Source organism: Mesoplodon mirus, assembly GCF_964341445.2.
Source record: "Mesoplodon mirus genome assembly, chromosome: 3".
NCBI lineage: Eukaryota > Metazoa > Chordata > Mammalia > Artiodactyla > Ziphiidae > Mesoplodon > Mesoplodon mirus.
In genome coordinates, this window is record NC_138978.1 from 134062143 (window position 1) to 134081920 (window position 19778).

At 39.7% G+C, this 19778-nt stretch overlaps 1 protein-coding gene across 1 annotated transcript in view; it reads right to left on the minus strand.

Moving 5' to 3' along the window:
- KMO (kynurenine 3-monooxygenase) overlaps positions 1-19778 on the minus strand; it is a 56055-nt gene that overhangs the window by 27176 nt on the left and 9101 nt on the right. Inside the window, exons 2-4 of the mRNA XM_082615007.1 lie at positions 7611-7680; positions 5964-6061; positions 4666-4755 (exon numbers count right to left, since the gene is read on the minus strand). Coding sequence (XP_082471133.1) covers positions 4666-4755; positions 5964-6061; positions 7611-7680 — 258 coding nt within the window. The remainder of the gene's footprint in view (positions 1-4665; positions 4756-5963; positions 6062-7610; positions 7681-19778) is intronic.

Here is a 19778-nt window from a genome sequence, read left to right on the forward strand (position 1 = left end):
TGGAGAGTATTTTGATTTTGGCAACTGGGGAGGGAAATGGGAGGAACCAGTAAGACAGTCACCACAAGGGAGAAAGGGCAGAGAAATAACAGCTGGGGGAGGGAGGCTCAGAGAAGGGGGTATAGAAAGGATTTCAGAGGTCAAACTGTACACACTAGAGATTTATAAATTGTTTGCTGGGCCCTGTGCAAGGTGGACCTTCCATGACCCCCAAGTCTTCAGCATATTCATGTGTATTTTGAGTGAGTGCTTTTTGTGTGGAAAATGGTGAAAATGGTGAGTTTCATGTGTGGCCATCATGGTACACAGCCAATACTAGAGGAGAGGGAGTGGACACCAAGAAGTCCACAGGACAGTAGGTAGGCTCCCTGAGCATTCGAAGAAATCCTGGGGTCATGGGGATGGCTTTGCACTTCTACAGTCTGTGGAATCAACCAATTCAAAGCAATTTTATATAGTTCTTAAAAGATAAGGAGACCCCATGTTCGACTCCAGTATAAAGACAGTGATGCAAAGCTATAAATTTAGCATTAACTCAATTGTTAAGAATTGAGAAATGGCAAGATTGATGGGGAAGGATCATTTCCTCCTTCCATATTGAAGGCCCCAAAATGAGAACTCCCACCAACACTTTCAACTTCCTGGGGAGTCATTGGTGATGAAAATGCTCCTCTCTCTCTCTCTCTCTCTCTCTCTCTCTGTCTCTCTGTGAGGGTAAGGAAGTCAATTTTAGCCTCAGGTCCAAGTCACTCTTTTCATCTAGCTTCCCTGTTATTTTTGAACCATATCTTACTCCTTGATCTATTCATACTTTATTGCTTCAATCTCTGGGGAAGGGATGGATATGCTGAATTGGACCTCCTCAGCACAATGTTAATCCAAGAGAAAGGTGGGATGACTATTATGAGTGGCTCTCATTTTAGCAAAAAGAAATAGTGCAACAAAGCAGTACTACCAGCACTCCTCTGAGTGCCTCCTACACCATGCCCACTGGCTGTTGTCTGTAAGGAAACCTGTCTTGTTTCTCCCTTGCTGCTGACCTCACATGATCATGCAGCCTGTTTCTTTCCCCAAGGTGGTTGGAGTCAATGCATCTAAAGCTGCTGATCACTGTGAGATTCTGTTGTTCGAAAGTGTAGTTGCAAGTTTTCTCATCATTGGACACACGTGACACTTAAAAATTTACATTTTTTAGAAATTTCGTCTCACCCAACGTCCCTCCATAGATAGACTGTCATTTGATTGGGACAGTGCTATTTTGCTGCCAATTTAAGATTTAAACAAAATGTCTGTTTCAAGCCTCACCTTCTCTTCTCTGAAAATGAAAGCTCTCCTCCCTCTCTGAACCATATAGCTGAGTGCTCCTGCCATCGCTCGGGTGAGTTCTTTTCACAAGAACTTTATTGTTATGTGTCCTCCCCAGGTTGCAAGCTCCTCTCCTGCTCCTCAGCAACTAGCACAGGGCATGGTTAGCATAGCACAGGAGGACAATTATTGCTTACAGAAAATATACATTTAGTTAGTAATAAAGTTTATACTTGACTTGCATGTGTAAATCTTACTTGCCTATCAAGAAGAGGCAATTCTTTTCTTTCTTATAGCACCAAGCTCAATTTGGGGACAATTAAACAGGACATATTAATTATCTGAAGACATTTATCTGACTATAGATGGTCAGTGGACTTTCTTTCCCTTCCTTCCCCTGCCAGGCTCATGTATTAAGACTCTGTACCTAAGTTTTCATAATGCCAAAATAAGCAGGTTATTATTTCTAAAAAGTCATTAAATAGAAAATTTTAGTCCTTCCCCACTACCCCCTCATTCCCACTTAGTCGTTGGAATGTTCTACTTTTCAATTACTTTTTAAACGCACACAAAATTTGCCATCTTAACCATTTTTAAATATACAGTTCGATGGCATTAAATACATTTACATTGTTGCACTACTATCAGAACCATCCATCCACAGAACTCTTCATCTTGTAAACCTGAAACTCTGTCCCCATTAAATAATAGCTCCCCATTCCTCCCTTCCTCCAGGCCCTGTCAACCACCATTCTTTCTCTTTCTATGAATATAACTACTCTAGATACCTTACATAAGCAGAATTATATAGTACTTAACATTTTGTGACTGGCTTATTTAACTTAGTATAAAGTACTCAAGGTTTATCTATGTTGTAGAATATCAGAACTTCTTTCTTTTTCAAGGCTGAATGGTATTCCTTTTTGTGTTGTATAGAAAACCTACACCTCTGCTGTGTCTCTCTCCTTTACTCTCATACCATTACCACACTCACCACACTTCTGACACCATACATGTGGGAGTTTTCCTCAAACCAAGCAATTCTCTGCAACTCCAGGGGGGTGTCCTGCAGTTTATTCTGACACTACTAACTTGGAGATGGTGTCAGATTCCACAGGTTAAAAGCTCAGCCCTACAAGACCATTCCCCTCCTTCATATGCCAATTGCAAATTCAGTTTGTCACCTGTGCTTCTGACTAATCAGCTATAAATCAGAAGTTCCCATGATCCCTTCTTCAAGTTCAATCAATTTGCTAGAGTGGCTCACATAATTCAGGGAAACAGTTTACTTACATTTACCAGTTTATTATAAAAGAATATGATAAAGGATACAGATGAACATCTAGGTGGAAGAGATGCATAGGATAAAGTATGTATTTGCCATCTCTGGGTGTGCCACTCTCCCAGTACCTCCATGTGTTCATGAACCTGGAAGCTCTCTGGACCCCATACTTTTGGGATTTTTATGGAGGCTTTATCATGTAGGCATGATGGATAATTAACGCCATTTCCAGCCCCTCTCCCCTCTCTGGAGAATGGGGGTTGGGTCTGAAAGTTCCAAGCTTCTAATCATGAGTTGGTCTTTCTGGTGACCAGCCCCCATCCAGGAGTCCATCCAGAGTTACCTGGAAAGACACTGCTGTCACCCAGGAAATTCCAAGGGATTTAGAAACTCTGTGTAAGGAACCAAAGACCAAATATTATAACAAAAGATGCTCCTAGTGTTTTTATCACTTAGCAGATTACAAGGGTTTTAGGAGCCCTATGTCAGGAACCAGCACAGAGACCTGTATGTATTTTTTCTATTATCTCACAGAAGTATATACCACATTTTGTTTATCTATCCATCCATCAATGGACATTTTGGTTGCTTTTACTTGTTGACTACTGAGAATAATGCTGCTATGACCATGGGTGTTTAAATATCTCTGCTAGACCCTGCTTTCAGTTCTTTTGAATATATACCTAGAAGTGGAATTGCTGAATCATATGGTAGTTCTATTTTTAATGTTTTGAGGAACCACCACACTGTTTTCCACAGTAGATGCACCAATTTACATTCTCACCCACAGGGTACAAAGTTCCTATTTCTCCACATCCTCACCAACACTTATTTTTTGATAGTAGCCATCCTAATGAGTATGAGGTGCTTCAGCTTCTTTAATCAGCACAAGATCCACAAAGACCTTACTCCCATGAGCATATGTGCTTTATTTCTTGCTACCCAAAGTGTGGTCCGTGGACCTGCAGCATGGATACCACCTGGGTGAATTTGGTTTGTAGAACCTCAGCCTCCACCCCAGCCCTATAGAATCAGACTCTGTATTTTAACAAGATCCCAGGTGAGTCTGAGAAGTGCTGATCTACCTACAATGGACACTCTGCAGAGTATCAGAGACTCAGAAGAATATGAACCTCACTTGGGCTCTGCAAAATGAGGCATTGCTGGATAAAGCAAGCTGGGGTTTTTCTATGGTTGATAGATTTATGGTACATTCATTCTCTCTCTCAAAGAAATAAACATAGAAAGAAAGTGTAATCAGATAAAAATAATACTTTGCCCAACTCTGTACATTACTATTTCAAAGATAAGAAGAAAAACACAAAGCAGGATAATGGATTTTCTTTCTTAAACACTACATCATCATCTGGCCTCTGTTTGAGAAATTATACAATGCTGAAACATTTCCAGTTCATTCTATAAATTCTGTTATAACTAGAATAATAATAATTTGAGGCAAGAGAGTCAGGGGGAGGCAATAGCATCATAAAACTTAAGTTTGCGTAGCGTTGTTCTTGCATAGTATGCTTAACAATAAATACATGGTAATCGGGCCTCCCTGGTGGCGCAGTGGTTGAGAGTCCGCCTGCCGATGCAGGGGATACGGGTTCGTGCCCCGGTCTGGGAGGATCCCATATGCCGCGGAGCAGCTGGACCCGTGAGCCATGGCCGCTGGGCCTGCGCATCCGGAGCCTGTGCTCCGCAACGGGAGAGGCCACAACAGTGAGAGGCCCGCATACCGCAAAAAGAAAAAAAAAAAAATACATGGTAATCTCTATCTAGTTGAAAGGAGATGGGAGGGAAAGTGCATCCCAGGCCAGTATGAGTGAAGCATAGAGGCATAAAACAGCCTAATAGCAATAACAATAATAACCATTACTGAATGGTTATTAGGGACTGGGCCCTTTCTAAGCATCTCATATGAATTAACTAGTATATGTTCTTGCATTCTAAACAGGCAAGCCATGTCAAAGATAGGGTTAGAAAAGAAAGGCAGGGCCAAGAAGCAAGTAGCAGGTTCCAGACATTAGACTCAGTTATTACCATTCTACAAAAAAAGTATCTCCAGGTAAACCTACCTGTGACTTTGTCCCATAGGGAATTGCAGACTTTTTTCCTGAAAGAGAGTGAATCATTCTTGCTCTCATGGGGATACCTTGGGATACAATCTGAAATAAAATCAGAAATATCAATTTCAATTTCCATAATGTGGCATCATGCAAATAAGATAGATACCAATTTTAAAATGTGATTATTCAAGTATTTTCCAAAAATCAAAAAATGTAAAGGTCCATGAGAACACAGTATGGTAGAAAATTAATAAAAACTATGTTCCTGCAAATTTTACTTTTTAGGTTTTTTTTAACCTTTAGATTTTAGAATAGACGTCAAGTTTATTTGGTCTAAATCAAATATTACAAGCGAAGAAATGGTTCATTGTCAGAGAGATTAAGTTATTTTTCTCATGATCACAAAAGAGAGTAATGCATGAGGAGTAAATCCCAGGATTCCTGAAATCCAGTGCAAAGTGTTTTCCTACACATGCTTAAGAAAAATGTGGAAATGCAAATGGAAGTTATATTGACTTATATATCATTTCAAAGACACACTGTTGCAAAAATACTATCAATAAAAATATATTATTTCTCTTCACATTTCCAGGATACATGATAGTGATAAGTTTGGCAACATTGAATCCATATAAGGAAAATCTGCAACAGGCACACAATCCAAACACTGAGAGCTCATTGGTTTCCGAATTCAGAAGTTTTCAAATTTTAGATAGGCAATGTAGTGCATATGTGGTTATTATATGACACACAGAGGAGTCTAGGGCACTGCCCCATAACACAATATTTCTTTAGTAAAACACATTCACACGAAATGAGATTTTTTTAAAAAGGCTGTAAAAAGCCTCACATCAGGTCAAGTTTTCTGCTGAGTGGGTGATGAAAAAGCTTTCTAGTCCCAGAACTTCTGGAGTACAGAGTTGTGGATAAGAGATTATGAGCCTAAGTAGTCAAAAGAATGGAGTTCGCCTGCCTCCTCTCACCCTGGATGCCATCTCAGATCACACTTCTGTAGGCAGAGGTTCACGATACTGTTGAGAGCCCAGTGTCAGAAGTGATGATCAAGTTCCCACCTGATACAGTATCTGCCTGCCCCACAACCTGCTCTGGTCCCCCCAGGTGCCTCAAGTGTGAAATGTTCACCCTGTTGTGAAATTTAGAAGTTTGAAAACCTTTGTAAAATGAGCTCTCATGCAGAGGTTTTTTTGGCATTAAGTGGTGCTTTGACCTAGGAGAAATCAAGACCGTGCAGTTGTTGAAAAACAGCAGGTGTTATTTTCTAGAAGGAAAATGCATTAACAAGGTACCTGATCTTCCAGTCCAATGGATTTCAAGGCTTGTCGTCCTCTATAAGAAAGGGCCAAATTAATGCTTCTTCCACGTGCAAATTTAGTCACTCGGATATCTAAGATATTGGAAGTAAACCCCATGTTACACACACTTTCTTATATCCTAATACAGGATGAGCATAGAGCTCCTGAAAAACTGGTGCCATCTGGGCCAAATTAAAAGACCTTGTTAACTCTTTTAAAGAAAACATGGATAGTAATATATTTGCATTAAATTAAATTTAGATAGTTGAGGTTTTTAATGAAATCTAACAGTGCATCTTTTTAATTTTTTTTCTTTTTAAAATCTAAGGAGTTGCCAACAAACAAATGAAAGGATGCTCAACATCACTAATCATTAGAGAAATGCAGATCAAAACTACAATGAGGTATCACCTCACACTGGTCAGAATGGCCATCATCAAAAAATCTACAAACAGTAAATGCTGGAGAGAGTGTGGAGAAAAGGGAACCCTCTTGCACCGTTGGTGGGAATGTAAGTTGATATAGCCACTATGGAAAACAGTATGCAGGTTCTTTAAAAAAACTAAAAATAGAACTACCATACGACCCAGCAATCCCACTACTGGGCATATACACTGAGAAACCATAATTCAAAAAGAGACATGTAGGGGCTTCCCTGGTGGCGCAGTGGTTGGGAGTCCGCCTGTCAATGCAGGGGACACGGGTTCGAGCCCTGGTCTGGGAAGATCCCACATGCCGCAGAGCAACTGGGCCCGTGAGCCACAACTACTGAGCCTGCGCGTCTGGAGCCTGTGCTCCACAACAAGAGAGGCCACGATAGTGAGAGGCCCACGCACCACGATGAAGAGTGGCCCCCGCTTGCCACAACTAGAGAAGGCCCTCGCACAGAAACGAAGACCCAACACAGCCATAAAATAAATAAATAATTAATTTTAAAAAAGAGAGAGAGAGAGAGACATGTACCACAATATTTACTGCAGCTCTATTTACAATAGCAGGGACATGGAAGTAACTTAAGTGTCCATTGACAGATGAATGGATAAAAAAGATGTGGTACATATCTGCAATGGAATATTACTCAGCCATAAAAAGAAATGAAACTGAGTTATTTACAGTGAGGTGGATGGACCTAGAGACTGTCATACAGAGTGAAGTAAGTCAGAAAGAAAAACAAATACTGTATGCTAACACATATATATGGAATCTAAAAAAAAAAGGTTCTGAAGAATCTAGGGGGAGGACAGCAATAAAGATGCAGATGTAGAGAATGGACTTGAGGACACGGGGAGGGGGAAGGGTAAGCTGGAATGAAGTGAGAGAGTGGCATGGACATATATACACTACCAAATGTAAAATAAGTAGCTAGTGGTAAGCAGCCATATAGCACAGGGAGATCAGCTCGGTGCTTTGTGCCCACCGAGAGCGGTGGGATAGGGAGGGTGGGAGGGAGATGCAAGAGGGAGGGGATATGCGGATATATGTATATGTAAAGCTGATTCACTTTGTTATACAGCAGAAACTAACACACCATTGTAAAGCAATTATACTCCAATAACGATGTTAAAAAAAAAGAAAAAAAATCTAAGGAGGAAGAAGTCAAAGAATCAGAACAACATCTCACATTATTCAGTATTGTCTTACCTTCTCTAGCTTCATATACATTAACTTGGAAATTCCTCTTGGCAAGGAAGCATGCATTTAATGATCCAACCTAGGAATCAAATAAATTTTTCTCATATTTTTATCTGATTCCACAAATACAGGGAATTTTTGCTGGCTAAATGCAACATCATGTGTGGTCATAGCCTCAGTCATCACACTGATTTACTCAATCACTACTGGAAAACACCATTTGCAAAAATAATGGGATTAACTCAAGATTAAGTGGTATAATTTTCAAGGAAGTTTTGGTTTTTCTTTTTTTTTTTACTTTTGTATGATGAGATATAACTTTCATACAGAACAATCATAAACCATGTGTACAGTTTACAGAATAATTAGAAAGTGAACACCCGTATAGCCACTCTGATCAAAAAGTAGAACATTGCCAATCTCCTATAGCTCCCCCGAACTCCTCCCCAGTTACAATCCCCAAACTTTCACCTAGAGGTAAACATTCTGACTTTTGTGATAACCAATCTTTGCTTCTTTATAGTTTTACCACTTAGGTATACCTCCCTAGGCAATATAATTTAATTTTGTCTGCTTTTGAATCAGATAATTAGAATCACACTTGTGTATTTTTTTTGCAGATGCTTCTTTAACTCAATAATATGCTGATGAGATCCATCCATATGATCTCGCATAAAATTCATTTTCATTACTGTATGATTCTTCATTATGTGAAATCTCACAGACTATTTAACCATTTTACTGTTGAAGGACATTTGAGTTGTTTCTGTCCTGAGAATATTATTTTTTCCACTTTTATTGAGATTAAATTGTATAAATTTAAGGTATACAGGGTAATGGTTTGATATATGTGTATACTGTGAATTAATGGCCTGGGTTAATTAACAATGCTGTAAAGAACATTTCTGTACATGTATCCTGGTACACATGTGCATGATTTTTCTCTAGGGTTTTATGCACAGAAGTGGAATCCCTGGTCAAAGGTTTATGTATCTTCACCTTTATTATGCCAAACTGTTTCAAAATTTTATACTAATGTGTTTTCCTACCTGCAGCTTCTGAGAGTTCATCTTTGCCAGCATTTGGTGTTCTCAAACTTTTAAACATAATAGTGGTTGGGTAAGGTGAGGAGGAGTATAGGTTTAATTTACATAAATAAATAGTTACTAATAAAGAGATTGAACACTTTTTCATATATTGATTACCTATTTGCATCTCCTCTTTTGCAAAGTGTCTGTCTTGCCCATTTTCGGTTGAGCTGTCTGTTTTTTCTTCTATCGATCATTTGAGCTATTCAGAGATCTGAGTACAGGGTCTGTCATTTTTAAATGTTGCAAATATCTTCTTCCATTCTGTGGCTTGCTTTTTAAACTATATAGCATCTTTAATGATGAGAATCTATTTTAATGTAGTCACATTTAAGAATCTTTTACATTATCATTAATGTATTTGGTATCCTGCTTAAGAAATCTTTCCCTACTTTGAGATTATAACAACTTTTTGTTTGTCTTCTCAAAGCTTTATAGTGTTGCCCTCCTAAATAGCTTTATATAGGTTGCAGTGATTAATGCCTCACCACTAGCAACTTAAATTTGAGAACACCATCTATATTTAATTATCACACTCGAATTTTCAGCAGCATTCAATACTGTTAACTAATCTTTCTTCTTGAAACACTAAATTTCCTTCATTTTCTGTTTTTTTTTCCATACATCTCTGGCCATTGCCTCTTTCTGTCTTTCACCCTTGCAAAGAAGGACAATCAAATGTTGGGGCTTCTTAAGCCTCCATCCTGGTCTATCTTCCACATCCATGGTGATGCACAAACTTACATCTCCCACTCAGATCTCTTTTTTGAGCTCATGCATATAGATGTTTAATTGATGTACCTTTTTAAATGTCTCAAAGCACCTCAGAATCAACAGATACAAATTGAAACTTGTGATCCTTGTTCCAAATTGTGTCAGTTCTCTTCACATGGGATGGATGGGGTGTCTCAATGAATGACATCACATCCATCCAGTTGCTCAAGCTAGAAATCTAAGAGTCATCTGTGACACCTCTCTCTCTCATTCTCCACATCCAATCCATTCCAAGTTCTGCCAATTCTACCCCGTAATGTTTCTCCATCTATCCATCTCTTTTCATTTTCACCATTCTGCTGCTAGTTATCATAATCATTGTGCTTGATTAATGTCAAGTTTCCTTTTTATTCTACCAGCATTCATCTGACTTCTTGACCATTGATTCTCCACAAGCAACCATTTGGTGTAATAGTGAAACAGGTCATTTGAATGAAATCTTCTGCTAAGAGAAAAAGGAAGCCCAGGCAGGTGAACTTGGCACTTGGAACAACATCTAGGGTTATCTACTGATTACAGGGGAGACAAAGAATTTCAACAGAATTTTTGATAGATTCATGAAGTTAGAAGGACAAAATCTGGAGTTTAGGACATGTACCCCAACCTCCTGTTCAGGAGTGTTTAATAAATGCCCAGGCTTTGGGTTAGGACCCTAAACAGGTATATCTTAGAAGTATGGTAAACTGGAAATAAATCAATGATCAAAAGGACCAAAGTAGGCTTAGGAATCATCTCTAGCCCTGATTGGATTATGTTCATCTGGGATTGCTGGTAACCACAGCCACCTGACAGAAGCAAACATAATCTTCTCAGAGAAAAATGACATCATTGTAGGCCTAAGATTTTCTCCATAATATTTTTACGTTATGGAGATCACATCACTGTTCTGCCTCAGCTTTGCTAGCCTTCTTTCAGCTGCTTGTACTCATCATGCTCTCCCTCACCAAAAGATTTCTGTGGCTAAAAATCTTCTTCTCTTTCCTCTTTTTCTAGTAAATGCCCATTCATCCTCAGGTCTCCACTCAGGTTTACTTCCTTAAGGAAGCCTTCCTCAAACACTCTAACTACCTCAAACCCCTTCTTATGAGTTCTCATAGTGCTACAGAGTTTTCCTTTGAGAAATGTTAAGGGTTGAATTGTGCCCCCACCCCCAAATTCATATGATGAAGTCCTAACCCCAGTAACTCAGTGTGACCTTATTTGGAGACAAGGTATTTACAGAAGTAATTAAGTTAAAATGGGGTCACTAGGGTGCCCCCAAATCCAATACAATATGATGGGAGTCCTTATAAAAAGGGGGATTGGATACTGAAACACTCATAGAGGGAAGATGATGTGAAGAGACACAGGGAGAAGACGTCCATCTACAGGCCAAGGAGAGAGACCCAGAACAGATCTTTCTCTCACATCCCTCAGAAGGAGCCAACCCTCTTGACACCTTGATTTTAGACTTCTAGCCTCCAGAACTGTGAAACAATAAATATTTATTTTTTAAACCACTTGTTTGTGGTACTCTGTTACGGCAGCCCTAGGAAACTAATACAAAGTGCTTATCACAATTGAAAGTTTACATCCTTAGGGTGATTCTGTAATCAATATCTGTCTACCCCACTAAGCTGCAAACTGTTTTTGCTCACCATTTTATCCCTGGCCAAAACCATTGTGTTTGCAACATAATAAGTACCTGATCAATATTTGTTGAATGTATAAATGAATGGTAGAGATTACATTTTAAATAATATTTGTAACCAAACCAAGACAAATTATATTGAGCATCTGTTATGCATGACTTAATCTGCTAGATTTTAGGGATCTGAAGATTGTCAAGCGAAGTACTCAGGCCCACTGACACCTAATTTAGTTCAGGTGTCAATCTAGTTCAATCTAGTTTAATCTAGTTCAAGAAGAGACAAACATATAAACTAATCAATGTTTAGTAAATTTTATATTAAAATTTTACAGATCCCCCACAGTATCTGGATTTCATATATGGGTTGGTTAAAAAAATATATAATAAATTTAACCATAAAACTTTATATATACTTTTAAAATAATTATATGTTTTAGTCATATAATTTTATTCCATTTACCCAATGTTTTGTGCACATAGATTGAGATACCTTTCCCTGCAAAATAATTCTCGGCCCAGAGGTGGAAATCAATGTTAAAAGAAAGAAAGAAAAAAAAAAGGAATAAAGGAAGTCTTACAGAACATACAGGAAAGGGATTAATTTTGCCTTAAGGGATCTAGCAGATTGTATTTTTCAAAGATGGTCATAACAATACCTCTTCTGTTATTTGATCTCAACACTCCTTCAGCAAGAAATGGAGTTTATTTCTTCACTTTCTTGAATCTAGGAGGGCCTGTGATAGCCTTGATCAATAAAATGCAGTAGAAGCGACACCTGAGCCATTTCCAGGCATAGTCCTTAGCTGGTCTGGAAGCTTCTGGTTCCTGACTTTTGGAAGCCAGTGATCATATAAGAAGAGTACCTATCTGGAGGCTGTTATGTGTGAGAAACCCAAGCCACATGGACAGTACCCATGCAGTTGCTCTAGTTAAGAGCCTCAGCTGAGCATTTCACTCATCAACAACCAGCACAAACTGCCAGCCATGGGAGTGCGCCATCTTGGACATCCAGCTTAGTCAAGCCTTCAGACGACTGCAGCCCCAGGCACATAGCAGAACACCCACAGAACTGTGAGGCGTAATAATAGATTGTTGTTTTAGGCCACTAAGTTTTGGGGTAGTTTGTTACACAGCAATAGATAGACAGAACAAAGGGATTGGTAAAAGCTTCCTGGAGAAGATTATTTTTTAGTTGAGTTGCAGAATGAGACTATTTTGACATGTAGAGAAGAAGCAAATTGATAAAGAGTATGAATCCTTCGGAATTTTAAAAACAACTTTCAAGAGACATAGAAAAATGATTATTTGAAAAATATTTATTGATTCCTAAGTATTACAAGAATCTTTGTTAGGCATTAAAAGTGATCCAAAGATAATACATAATGGCTGCCCCAAGGGAGTTCACAGTCTTGGCTGGATCTTCATTTTTTCAAATATTATTCACATATTTATTTAGCACATATATATTGATTTTTTCCTATGTGCCAGCTCTGTGCTAGATGCTAAGGATACAACCAAGAGCAAGATATATCTAGATCTCTCAAGGGGATTACAGTCGATTATAACACAGAGTGATAAAGAGTATGGTGGGGGAAGTACATCTATGAGAGTATGGAGAAAGGACCCTTAACCCAAATGTAGGGTTACAGAGTAAGATAGGGTATGACTTCTCAGAAAAAAATGAAATCTAAGCTGAGACTGAAAGAATGAGTGGGAGTCAGCCAAATAAGTGTGGGTGGGTCAGGAGGAAGAGGGTTCTAAGTAGAAGGAACACATGATAAAGGTTAAAAATAACTACTAGAAAGAATAAAACAGAAATCCAATTAAAGAAACAATAATAATAATGTACAAACCCAACAAGAAGTTGTTATGTATCATTCATTCATTGCTCTAACTCATTTAATCTTCTCTGCAGCCATATGAAGTAGATACTTTATTATCTTGTTTTACAGATATGGAAATTGAGACACAGAGAAGTTAAGTGGCTCACCTAAGGTAACACAGCTAGTTAGTGCTGGAGTTGGTATCAAGATTCAAATGGATCCCATCTGTCTCCAGAACACAGGCTCTTAATCAATAAAGTAGAAGTATGGGTGAATAGCATACAGTTGAAGATTGAGACCATGAATTAAGAGTGGCCCCAAGATTTGAGGTTTTGTTATATTTTTTCATTGTAGCACTGAACAGCTTGGATTCTATGGAGAGGAAGAAAACCACTAGAATCAAGCAGAGTGGGATCCATCCATTTGGATGGAATAGAAAGCAAGGAGTTGAAGTATTATTTAGACTGATAAACAGTAACAATTAAGTTGGATGGGATGGAAGGAAAACAGAGAGGACTGATGAATGGGGGGAGTCGGAGTTCCCTGTGAAGAATAGATGTAGGAGAAACAACTGAATGAGAGAGCTAGTAAGTTAGGAGGCTTTGAACAGAGAGTCCTAAATCCAACACTATTATCGTAGATGAGACATTTCTGTGGAATGACAAGGTCGAGGTCCAGGATGTGGTCATGGGACTTGGAGACTGAAGTACGGTGGAGGTGGAAGGGATTGAAAGCACAGAATTCTAGGAACTAACAGGCTAGGGAATTGGTTAGGTCAGCAATGTAAACTTTGATAGTCACTCAGTGTGATGTCAGGGCTGGGGTATAGAAAAAAGATTTTGAAGTCTTCAGTATTGGGTAGAAGTGGCCTAGAGGTTGACTGATGACAACAGTGAGGGGACAGAGGTGATATAAGTAGTATAAGTAACCTCAAATGATTTGCACATAAAAATGGAGACAAGGCTGGAGGTTTCAGTGTAGAGTAAGGGTACCATGGCAACTCCCAATCTTGAGATACTTGAGCTGTGGGAGAAGGCTGCAAGAGAGCTGTTGTCCTCAGCTTTAAGCTAAGGCCAGGAGTCTGAGGGGAAATGCAATAAGTAAAGTGAAAACACTGGAAATTTTGCCTATCAAAAAACAGATCCAGTGGGCTCTGTGGAAGATTTTGGAAGGGAAGGGAGAAAAGAGAAGTTCAGCAGGGAGACAGGAATCACAGAGATGGATGAGAGTACACCTGCGAGGGCATACTTAACTAGAGGAGCTCTGAGATGTGAGGCTGGTGCATTCTCAGCAGCCCCCAGTGGATGTGGGGATTAAGGAGAGGGCCTTGCACCTGAGCAGTGTTTAGGGGACCTATTAGTACAATTGTAGGCACAGGAGGATCTGAGTCCTCTTCTACTATTTACTCCACATGAGTTTTTTTTCCCTCTGCTCCAAGGCAACTTAGCATCTAAGCACTTAGATATTCTTTTTCTTAATAATCTGATGGTTCAGGGCTTGTGTCTCCTCTCACCATGGATACTGCAGCCACCTAACTTTCTTCATGTTATTCATTTTCTGTAGACTGTGATGGTTATTTTGTAGTCAGTCCCTGTTTAAACCATTAAGTGTGTGGAAAGTTTAAAAATTTAATTTTGCAAAGTAATTCACATATTTAATATCCTGAAAGGCCAACCAAGAAATTCATGTTGAATTATTTTGTTAAATAAATATACTAGAGGTAAGGGGTGGTAAGTAGGCAGAACATAGAGGATTTTTAGGACATTGAAAATAATCTGTATGATACCCTAATTTTATACATTTATCCAAACCCACAGAATGTACAACACCAAGAGTGAACCACAAGTTAAACTATGAAATTTGAGTGATAATGATGTATCAGGAGATTGATAATGGGGCCAGAGGTATATGGGAAATCTCTGTATTCCCCTTAATTTTGCTGTGAACCTTAAACTGTTCTAAAATATATAGTCATAATAAGTAAGTAAGGACTTCCCTGGTGGTCCAGTGGTGAAGAATCTGCCTGCCAATGCAGGGAACACAGGTTCGATCCCTGGTCCAGGAAGATCCCACATGCCGCAGGGCAACTAAGCCAGCCCACCACAACTACTGAAGCCTGCGCGCTTTAGAGCCCGTGCTCCGCAACAAGAGAAGCCACCACAATGAGAAGCCCGAGAACCGCAACAAAGAGTCGCCCTCACTCGCCGCAACTAGAGATAGCCCGTGCGCAGCAACGAAGAGCCAGTGCAGCCAAAAAGAAAAAAAAGTAAGTAAATAAATAAATAAGCAAGCCATTTTTTTCCTGTGTAGCCACTACTTAAATTGAGAACACATTACTTGTTAACATTTGGTGTGTCTGAAGAGATCATTACAAATTGCTTCCCTCTTAATCCCTCAGTCTGAAGTGACTTCACCTTGTATTGTTGTCATCATTTTCTCATCAGTGATCAAGCTATCTCAGCTGACAGTATGACTTGGTGCTTGGCATAAAAAACTGTCTTAATATCTTTTTCATGCCTTTCTTCACACCTTTCCAGCAAAGCCCTGGACTCTTGTGTTTCACTAATCACAGCTCCTTTGATCTTCTTTTTTTTTTTTTTTTTTTTTGCGGTACGCGGGCCTCTCACTGTTGTGGCCTCCCCCGTTGCGGAGCACAGGCTCCGGATGCGCAGGCCCAGCGGCCATGGCTCACGGGCCCAGCCGCTCCGCGGCATATGGGATCCTCCCAGACCGGGGCACGAACCCGTATCCCCTGCATCGGCAGGCGGACTCTCAACCACTGCGCCACCAGGGAGGCCCCTCCTTTGATCTTCTTAATTCCCTTTTTTCCTCCCCTGATTTCTTCCAGCTTATTAAAAGTTGCCTGCCTATCTTCCTTTCACGTGTGTGTTAAAGAATATCTAGTAAGGGCAATAGTAGTAAGTTGTATCAAGGAAAAGAAAAACTGTAAGCTAACTAAAGTTCATACAATAAAATAAATTTCTTCCAAAGGCTAAATTGCTCTATAGCATTAGGGAAAAAAAATAGAAAGGATTAAAGGCTAGATAGAATAAGTCTCACGGAAGGAAAAGAGAAAGGTTTGTGAAACTCCTCTTTCTTTCACAGTATTATAATCATAACTGCTTTTTTTATGTTTGTGGAAAGCAGGACAGGGGAAGGATATTGATCAGGAGACTAACTGGGTCAGGAAAGTTGGAATGAGGCTAGAGGAAGTAATTTAGAAATGAGTTTTTCTTACTGGGAAAACAGGCCAGGGAGAAAGACAGTAGGATACACAAGCTACGATCTAAACAACGAAAGGTCAGTGAACCTAATATAGGGAAATGGTGTAACGGAGCAGGACCCTTTAGGGCCTTCCCAGGGCATGCCCTTCCGCCATGTCCTCTGCTTTCGCTGCTCTCTGAAGTACCTAGATAATAGTATCTGATGCACATTTCCTGAGTTGTTTTACAGATGTGAACCCCTCCCCCCCACCAAATGGAAGATGTTAACTACTTGATGACCATGAGCACATAGTCCCCACACCTCCTGAAGCCTAAGGATTGATAATGTTGACCCCTGTGACACTGCTCTGTTACCTCACTATCAACAAACCAGAGAATTGTGCATGAGCTGATCACATACCCTGTGATACCCACCCCTCACCTGGCCTGTAACAATGCTTTGCTGAAACCTTTCAGGGAGTTCAGTGTTTTCTGGGCACGAGCCACCGTCTCCTGGAATGGCCCTGCAATAAATCTTCCTCTGCTCCAAACTCCAAAATTTTGGTTTGTTTGGCCTCACTGTGTGTCAGGCAGACAAACTTGCCTTTGGTGACAATGACAGAAAAGTGGAGAAACTGAGATTCAGAAGGAAGAAATCCATTCATCTGTTTCCTGGGAATTCAACTTGAATTATAGAGTAAATGAGCTGTGACAAATGATGTACAAATAAGAGTCTCAGTGACTGGGTTCAGAAGAGGCTCAGTTCCAAGCCAATGGTGGGCCAATGGTCTACTTTCATGTGTTTGTTATGTTACTTTTCTTTGACCAAAATTTGATTCCAGGATCTTGGGAGATGAAGCTGACTCAAGTGGAGATTCTCCTTCAATCCTTTCTAAGGTTGGAAGTGTTGATCCCTACCTCTCTAACACTTCTGTGTTTACCAACTGAGCGTGTATAAATGGTTCCTCATGAGGCAGAAGGAAAAGAAGGAACCTCAGGTGATATGGACACAACAGGGTTAAATATAATCTTGGTTCATGAAAATATCAAGGGTTAGAGAGGATGAGGGCAAATAGGATCTCTTATGCATTGCTTGAAATGATCTCAAGTTGAGTATTCACATAACTGACAAATCAGCAATTCCTCTTCAAGGCATATACCCAAGAGAAACTCCAGGAGACACATGCCAGGATATCCAGAGCCACAGTTTTCATAACTAAAAATAAACAAAATACTGGAAGCAGCCTAAATAGCCATCACAGAGGTATGGACAAATAAATTATGGTATATTTACACAATAAAATACTACAATATGAATATATTAGTAACACTACAAGTAAAAAGAACATGTCCCAGATGACTTCATACTGCATGATACTCATTTAATAAAGACAACTACAACTAAACCACAGATACATGTATATAACAATTTTTAGAAGTATATATTTTATAGAATTTTTTTTTTTTTTTGAGGTACGCGGGCCTCTCACTGTTGTGGCCTCTCCCGTTGTGGAGCACAGGCTCCGGACGCACAGGCCCAGCGGCCACAGCCCATGGGCCCATCCGCTCCACGGCACGTGGGATCCTCCCGGACTGGGGCACGAACCCGTGCCCCCCACATTGGCAGGCAGACTCTCAACCACTGCGCCACCAGGGAAGCCCCAGAAGTATACATTTTTAGAAGCATATTATTTATGTGTGTATATATATATGATCAGCATATATCATATATACATAAAACTTTTATATATATAAAATCAAGAGAATGATAAACACAAGATTCAGGCCAATGTAATGGGTGGGAGAGAAGCACAGAGGCTGTTATAAGTCATTCAATGTATCAATTCCAGGTTGAGTGGTGAGTTCAAAAGTACTGCTGCTTATTATTATTAATAAACACACAAAAGAATAAACAAAAATGCCTTCTCCGAGACCAGTCATAATAAGGTGTCCAATTCTGTATAACTAAGGTTTGAATAAAATTAAAAGAAAAAATATTGGTAGATGTTACATAAATTCAACTAGAAGGATTAGTAACATGGCTAATAAAGTACTTTTCAGACTCTAACTTTATTTCTACTTCTTACTTTGTGTAAAATGCACTTAATCAGGAATGAAGTGCCTTCTTTAGTTGTTACACAGGCAAAAAAGCTACCAAGACATAAAGATATAAATGCAAAGGAAAATGTGTGTACATCATTCTGAGCACACCACAAACTCTCGGTTAAGGCACAGCTGGTTCCTGTGCATCAGTAGGGGAGGAGGGTGGTGAAAGGAGAGAAGAAACTAGGCAGGGTTAGACTCCTGGGAACAGTCAGCAGTTTTCATGCCAGTTCTTAGAGTTAAGCCTGGACAGAGCTAAGACAGTTCTATTAATGACATGGACAATTATGAAAAATCTCTATATTTCTTTTGAAACACCAATAGTCCACAATAGTAAACAGTTTTGATCATAAAATAATTTGTAAATTAAATGTTTTATTAACAACTGGTCTAGCCTGTTTGCTTAAACAGAGCTCTGATGAGATTCCTGGGTTACGTAATTATGGATTTACCCAATGTATTGTTCTTCCATTTCTCTACTTCCTCTTGTCTTACTTCCTTCTTTAAAGGTCATATGCTTTGACCCCACCCTGACCCATTATATTGATGCCTAACTTACAATTTAAAAGATAATTTGAAAATTTCTTTTATATAAATGTGAGTGAGATAAGCTTCTCAGGCATTCAGCAGGTGTGGCTTTTTGTAATAGGATTCATTAACTTTCTGCTGATTCCCATGTGACCTCTTCAGCAATGATTGTTCAAGTGTCCAATGATCATGAGAAAACTGTACCTTTTAATTTATAAATGCTGACTTTAACAGGAAGAGGTGACATGATTATAAACATGTCATACCTTTTATGCCTTTTAATATAATGTGTTTGAAATTAATCTGATAATGTAATGTTAAACATGTGTCAACTATGTCGACACATAGTGTCAACATAATGAAGCATATAAAACTCTCCCTAAGAGTCACAGAGTTTGTTTGTTTATGAGTCTGTCACCAAACAGACTTTTGTAAAGCCCTTCACTACCTCCTACTCATGAAACTATAGCTTGATCTCTGAAGAACTTGATCTTTGAACATAGCAATATAATGAGTAGAACAAGACTGTTAACTGTACTTACTCTGAAATAAGCAAATAAAAGTGTCTTCAGGGACTTCCTTTGTGGTCCAGTGGGTAAGACTCTGAGCTCCCAAAGCAGGGGGCCTGTGTTCAATCCCTGGTTGGGGAACTAGATCCCACATGCATGCCACAACTAAGAGTTTGCATGCCGCAAATAAGAAGTCCACATGCTGCAACTAAAAAAGATCCCACTTGCCGCAACTAAAGATCCCACATGCCGCAACAAAACATCGCATGTGGGCTTCCTTTGTGGCGCAGTGGTTGAGAGTCCGCCTGCCGATGCAGGGGACACGGGTTCGTGCCCCGGTCCGGGAGGATCCCACATGCCGCGGAGCGGCTAGGCCCGTGAGCCATGGCCGCTGAGCCTGCGCGTCCGGAGCCTGTGCTCCGCAACGGGAGAGGCCACAAGAGTGAGAGGCCTGCGTACCGCAAAAAAAAAAAAAAAAAAAATCCCATGTGTCTCAACAAAGATCCCTCATGCCACAGC